Source organism: Puma concolor, chromosome C1 (assembly GCF_028749965.1).
Source record: "Puma concolor isolate L17-30 chromosome C1, mPumCon1.1.hap2, whole genome shotgun sequence".
In the NCBI taxonomy this organism is placed as follows: Eukaryota; Metazoa; Chordata; class Mammalia; order Carnivora; family Felidae; genus Puma; species Puma concolor.
Window position 1 is genome coordinate 107,160,473 of NC_141674.1, and position 6,725 is coordinate 107,167,197.

Below are 6,725 nucleotides of genomic sequence, written 5' to 3' on the forward strand. Positions count from 1 at the left end.
GAGCCTGTGGTAGTGCCTGTAGGAGGGGTGAATAGACACTTATTGAGTAACAAGTGACATCTCTCCATCAGTCTGAGTGATCTGGAATGATTCTGTTGGTACCGTGAGTCATACTTACAAATACACCCAAGGTGTATTTTCACTATTTACTGTGCAGTTCTGGGAACTGCTTCCATCAGGCTAATCCCTCCCATGCTGCTTCCTCCTTGGCACAAATGTACTGACTCTCTAGCGTAAATTTTAAAAAACGCCATTTCTTTATTTACCACCAGCAGGACTGGCCTGCACGGGGCAGTGGATGCTCTGGGCTCAAGGACGTGTAGGATGTGATGAGGAGATGATGACTGGGAGGCTGTTTTGAAGGAAAGGGGGTGGTCTGCAGGCCAGGCCCAAGAGCCCCCCTCAGATTTACTTCTGGAAATGGGTAGACCTTAAAAAGGAGTCGTGGCAAGCTATGGCCAAGCCGCCAATAAGATTAAGAAATTCTTGGAAGTCCAGTTGCCCATCGGAGTTGGTGTCAAGTTTCTTCATCATGCGGTCAAGGACACCAGGGTCCTTCTGGTTCTGCAAAGGTAATAATAACCATAATAATGATACTATTAATGGTACCTGACCTTGTACTTTCTAAGATACTTTCAGTTATGTTGCCACATCTCATTCTCACAAGAGTGTGAGGTACAGGCTAGGGGTTAGTAACACTCCCACTTCCCAGACACAGTGACAGACTCAAACAGGGAAGTGACTCGCCTAAGGGGAAGACCTGTGCCTGGAACCCAAGTTTTCTGGCTCCCATTCCCGGGTTCCTCTGTGACAGGGGTTATTCAGTGGTATAAAAGTAGTGGCACACTTTTTCAAGTGTCACCTGCTACTCCAGTGTACAAACTGCACAAAAGTGAAGTGATTTGAAGTGGAAAGAAGACGCAGGCCCTGATCTGCTTCATCTTCTACTCCTCTGAGCTCCCCACACATATACACACTTACAGCCACTAGTTACACTGGCTGTTTAAATTAGGGACTTAGAAATCTGTCCTTGAGTGGCACCTGTGTCTGGTGGCTACCACACTGGACTGTGCAGATAGATACAAAACATTATTTCCAACATCACAGAAAGTTCTATGGGACAGGGCTTCCCTAGAAGCTTTGGGATGGAGAAATCAAATTTGAAAACTATCCTTTTACACCACTTACCGTTTCATATGCTCCTTCCCTAAATGAAAGAAACAAATCAACATTCCCTGGGTCATGTAGTTTGAGAACTTTGATCTTTAAAACACACCGTGTTCAAAGAAAAGAAGGAAAGGTCCTTGAATGGTTACTCAGAGCTCACTTGAGGCCTGGGGGCTCCGCCTCTGCCGTGCAGGTCCCTGGCTTGGAGTGAATGAAGAGGAGGCAGGGGTGGGGGAGTCAGTTGCTGGGCCCTCACTCCCAGCCATTTTGTCAGGGTCTTGTTTTGAGCTATGGGTAGTTTGGGGGAAGGGGCTGGGAGCAGTACCTTTGTGAAGGCAGCCAGCTCTGTATTCATGAAGGTTAGGAACTCTGTCTTGGAGAGTTTGCAGCTATTACCATCCTTTCCAGCATACCTCTGGAAAACAGCAATCAGAGACTCGATGCACCGCTCAGTCTCAGTAGGGCTGGACATTTTTGCCTTGAGAGAAGAAAAGTCAGGGTTCAGACAAGGGCTGGATGCTGGAGAACACTCCAGAGAATCTCATACCTTCATTTTGGGCCAAAGGAGTTTCCTAAAAGACTAGGCCGTTTTTTAGGGGGCAGAAGAGCCGAAGACAAACACTGAAGGTCACATTCCATGAGCTTCCCTCCCATATCACATGTTTATTCTGGGTGAAATATAGTGAGGGTACACATGGAGCACGTGGGTGTGTCTAAAAGTAGTAGACTGGGCGCCTGGGTGGCTCAGTCGGTCAAGCACCAACTTCGGCTCAGGTCATGATCTCACAGTTTGTGGGTTCGAGCCCCACAATGGGTTCTGTGCTGACAGCTCAGAGCCTGGAGCCTGCTTCCGATTCTGTGTCTCCCTCTCTCTCTGTCCCTCCTCTGCTCATGCTCTGTCTCTCAAAAATAAATAAACATAAAAATTTTTTTTTTAAAGCAGTAGACTGTCTGGATGAGTGTGACTGTGGCAGGGTTTACTGATGTTTCTAGAATCTGTGGGTAAACATGTATAACTATACACCCACAAATCCATATGTGCACCAAGCACTGTTTGGAGATTAAATAATTTCCTATTTTCTTTTTTTTATATTTTTAAATTTTTTAACATTTATTCATTTTTTTTTTTTTTTTTAATTTTTTTTTTTTTTCAACGTTTATTTATTTTTGGGACAGAGAGAGACAGAGCATGAACGGGGAAGGGGCAGAGAGAGAGGGAGACACAGAATCGGAAACAGGCTCCAGGCTCTGAGCCATCAGCCCAGAGCCTGACGCGGGGCTCGAACTCACGGACCGCGAGATCGTGACCTGGCTGAAGTCGGACGCTTAACCGACTGCGCCACCCAGGCGCCCCAACATTTATTCATTTTTGAGACACAGAGAGAGACAGCATGAGTCGGGGAGGGGCAGAGAGAGAGGGAGACACAGAATCTGAAACAGGCTCAGGTTCTGAGCTCTCAGCACAGAGCCTCATGCGGGGCTCAAACACGTGAACCTTGAGATCATGACCTGGGCCGAAGTTGGATGCTCAACCAACTGAACCACCCAGGTGCCCCAACAATTTCCTATTTTCTAAGCAAATATAGAGGCTACTGTGATAAATGAAATTCAGTTCTTTTTAAAGCAATACCGAATTCCTGGGACTCCTGCATTTTCTAGAAGAAAACTAAATGCATAGTTATTGTGTGTGGGGTGGGAGATTTGGGAGCTTTTTGGATGTTCAAAAGCAGCTTTCATATTGAAGGTTAAGAATCATTAATTTTACATGGGAGGAAACAAGAGCCACGAGAAGGGAATTGACACAATAGAGCCACCCCTAGAATTTCAGCCTCCAGGTCCCTATCTGCAATCCTTGGTCTTTGTTCCTTCTTCCAGATGCCACTAATTCTTACAGGAATGGCCAGAGGAACTTCTCTGGTCACTTCAAACCACAAAGGTTGATCTCAGGAAGGGAGCTCTCAGGTTGCCACTCATGCAGCTCCCCTGGCATCTACAGGAGCCGGACCTCATCAGTGGTTGCACCAGGAGGAGCTGGAGGGTCAAATTCTGTGCTGGCCTCTGCCTTCCTTACAACAGAATTCTTGAGGGAAATTTTCTATTTTGCAGAGTCTTCAGGTCATTTCTGCCTTCACCTAGGGCCCCCTGGTGGTTCAGACATCAACTACAGGCTTTCTGGAAAAGTTGCCAGCCACACCCTTCCTCTCAGGCTTTACTAAACTTCAGGTATTAATAATGATCTTTGCTTGGACGGTGGCATTTACAATTAGCTTTTACCCCTTAATTTGGTCTTTGCATGGACTTCCTGGAGCTCAGAGCTGGGACCCATAATTAACATGCTTCGGATTGATCCGAGCCCTTAGGGGCACAGCTTTGGGCTCCTTCCTTCCTCCCCGCTGCCCCGGCCGCCCCAGGCTTTTCATCTGCAGTGTCTCCACGATGTGTTTTACCAGCCTAGCTGAGCTCACTGCTGCCCTTTGCAGGTGGGAGCATCTGTAAAGCCCTGTCCAGAGGTGGGTTCTAGTGAACTCTTCTGGAGATGGATTCTTTCCCAACAGTCATGTTGTTGGAATGCTTTCTTTTTTCTCAGAGAGAACTTTTTTTTTTTTTTTTTTTTTTAAGGAAAGAAAAATGTCCGGGGTTTGGGAGTGAAATAGAATACCATAATCTAGAAACAGAGTTTTTGCACAACAGTCTTCCTTATCAGGACTAAAATTTCACTGTCTTAATATGTCAGATGACAGGAAGAAGGTCAGCTGGAAGGACATGCCATATAGGGTAGAAGATTCCAGGCTGAGGATTAAGGGCTTTGTGACCTTTTTCTAGGCCTACAGATGCTCCTCTGCCCCTTTACCTTGGGGAATTCTGATTGCTTTGCTTCTCTAGTTTCAAAGTGGCTTTCTGCTTTATTTTTTTTTTCCTCCTTAACACCAGGACTATAATTTAGACCATTTTTTTCCCCTTCTTGAAAACTGTTGCTATCAGCCACACATGGAAAAAATTAAAACCTCTGTATTTCTTCTCAGAAGTAATTTTCCAGAGCGAAAGAAAGAAACACAATTACCGAATTACTAAAATGGAATTGTAAAATTTGTAAAGCTGGAGGGAGTTTGGGAGATGGTTCCAGAGAAGGGAGGCCCAGAGACAGGAAAGCTTTGCTCAAGGTGAAGCAGAGAGGCTGAAGAGAGGAGAACAAGATCTCCTGCCTGGAGGCCAGCACTCCCCACAGCTCACTGCACCCTCACAGTTGTATTTGGCACCATGATAGGAAGGAGAAAATGGTGTGAGGTAAATGGATACAGTGAAAGAATTTTAAAAATGCATTCTGAATACTCAACATTTGAGGAAAGGGGGAAGAAAAAGGAATGTGAAAAAGAAGTAACACTTGAAAGATTCCAGCATTGCTGTTGTCATTCTTAACCAAAGTGCTTCCCCCAGCCCCACCCTAGCGAGGATCCATGGAGGCATCCACCTTCCTTCAGGGCAGTCGTTCCCAGTCTTCACCACCTATTGGTGCTGGGTCTGCCTTTTCAAGGTTCCTTGGGACATTGTTATTCCCTTTTGCATGGAAAGGAAGGAGGGAAGAGTGGGCAGGGATAAAGGCTGGCAAATGTGTTGTGTAAAGGGTCAGATGGTAGATATCTTAGGCCACTGTGGTCCATGTTGTCTCTGTCACTCTTTTGTAGCGGGACAGCAACTACACAGACAACTCATAAGTGAACGGGCGTGGCCGTGTGCCAATAAAATTTTATTTATGGTCAATTAAGTTTGATTTTCGTGTGACTTCAGGTGTCACAAAGTATTATTCTTCTTTTGGTTTTCTTTCAACCACTTAAAAACGTCAAATCCATTTGTAGCTTGTGCAGGGGTCAGAAACCCTATTTGGCCCGCGGGCAGAAGTTTGCTGACTCCCTTCACGAAAGCGGTCAAGCAGGAGGTAGATTTTGGAGGTGGCCTAATGGAAACGCTAGAGAGAGAATTCAAAGCAGGTTGGCAGGAGCTGAGAAGAGAAAAACAGATGTTGGCGTGAGTGCCTGAAAAGGTGGTGGGTTCAAAGGAGAAGGGAAGGAAGAGGGGCTTGGCGGGGACCGGGCTCCTCCCACCGTCTGGGCTGCGTCCGGCTGGCTGGCAGCGGCTTCGGTTACAGGCTTTGGGGTCTTGGCCGGTTGCCGACAGCTTACTGAAACCAATTTTCCCCGGGGCTCTGACGACTCAGTTCTGAGAAGTGCCCTTCCTGGTCTACAAAAACAACCAGTGCTGACGGATCCCTCCCCCCCCCCCGCCCCCGCCCTTTAACTTTTCTGGTCTCCCAGGCTTCCCGGAGCCCGGGGGCGGGCCAGGGGCCCAGCGCGACCCCGCGCCTCGACCCCTTCCCGGCCGAGGGGGATCGGGTAAGGGGCGCAGCCCCTCTTCCCCCGGCTCGCACCGCATCCGCGCGGCGGAACCAGAGACCCTCTGGTGGCCGCCCCTCGTCTGCTAACACAGGCGGAACCTACGGCTGCTTTCCTTGCAGCCTCTACCCCAGTTCCCTCCCACGACTGACTTTCGCGGCTCGGCTTCCCGCTACGTCCCACAGGAATGAAGGATCAGCGTGGCAGCAAGCACACCGAGCCTTTTTTCCTGTCTTTGCGGAGGCAGACACGACAAAGGCTGGGCTTACCATGTCTGCGCGGAGCGGTGGCGGGCGCTGTGGCGGGGCGGCGGCGGCGGCAGCGGCGGGCTGTGAGCTGCGGAAGGCGGGCGCGGGCTCGGGGTCCGGCTCCCACCTCTCCCGGGCCCGCCTCCGCCTCCGCCCCTCGGGCGCAGATCCGGACTTGTCCGCCCCGCCCCGCGCGGCACCGCCCGACTCCCGAGCCCGGCTCCCGGCCGGCCGGTCTCCACCCCCAACCCCTTCCCCACACCCCCTCCCCGGCGCAGATCCAGACCTGTCTGTCCCGCCCGCGTGGCCCAGCGCGCCGCTCACCCGAGACCCGCCGTCTCTCCCGAGACCCGCCGTCTCTCCCTGTCCCTGAAAGATTCTGGACTTTTCTGAATTAAAACTTCTGCATGGCGGTCTTGGGTGTGGTGTGCCTGATGTCCGTGGCTCTTTTCCGCGAACGAGCTCATTCCGGTTAGAGAGGCAGAAATATCCGTTTAAAAACGTGCAGCACGGAGTGTGGGCCGTAATTGTAGAGTGGAAGTTCCCTAGAAGCCAGGGCTATCTATCCCTTCACATTAAAGAGGGCTAATACACGGTGGTGATTTGTGCCAAGTGGAGTACCATTGTCTCAAACGTCTCCCTAACCGAAGACAGTTAAGCCCACAAAACCTCAAACCACTGCAATTAAAAACGGAGCGGTGTGAGTAGGGATTTATCTGTGTGCACTGGGCAGTGGAGCTGGAAGTCATGTTGAGAATCAGAAGCTCTGGGTTCTACTCGTGGGCCTGTTAACTTGATTGCAGTACTTTTGACAAACCTCCTCTCTCCTCAGAGTTCCATCTCCTTATCTGTTAAAAGTAGTGACGTTGCCTTTCCTGTTTCATAACATTGTTATAACTGTCCAGTGAAATGAGAGCTTTGT

The 6,725-nt window shown here is 49.4% G+C and overlaps 1 protein-coding gene and 1 long non-coding RNA gene across 2 annotated transcripts; both read right to left on the reverse strand.

Moving 5' to 3' along the window:
• Window positions 1–234: 234 nt before the first annotated feature.
• S100A11 (S100 calcium binding protein A11) lies at window positions 235–5,976 on the reverse strand. The gene is made up of 3 exons (XM_025912757.2): window positions 5,825–5,976; window positions 1,493–1,645; window positions 235–564 (listed from the first exon to the last, which is right to left on the reverse strand). Exons 1-3 carry the CDS (start codon window positions 5,825–5,827, stop codon window positions 409–411), a joined length of 312 nt encoding a protein of 103 aa, XP_025768542.1. The 5' UTR covers window positions 5,828–5,976; the 3' UTR covers window positions 235–408.
• Window positions 4,882–5,427, reverse strand: LOC112848936 (uncharacterized). The gene is made up of 2 exons (XR_003222450.2): window positions 5,268–5,427; window positions 4,882–5,164 (listed from the first exon to the last, which is right to left on the reverse strand). It is a non-coding gene; the product is annotated as an uncharacterized LOC112848936 (long non-coding RNA).
• Window positions 5,977–6,725: the final 749 nt, after the last annotated feature.

Bases quoted from the DNA above. Each gene is read 5' to 3' on its own strand.
- S100A11 (XM_025912757.2), bottom strand. The intron at 565-1,492 runs GTACTGCTCCCA...TTACCTTTGCAG, and splicing joins AGCTGGCTGCCTTCACAAAG to AACCAGAAGGACCCTGGTGT.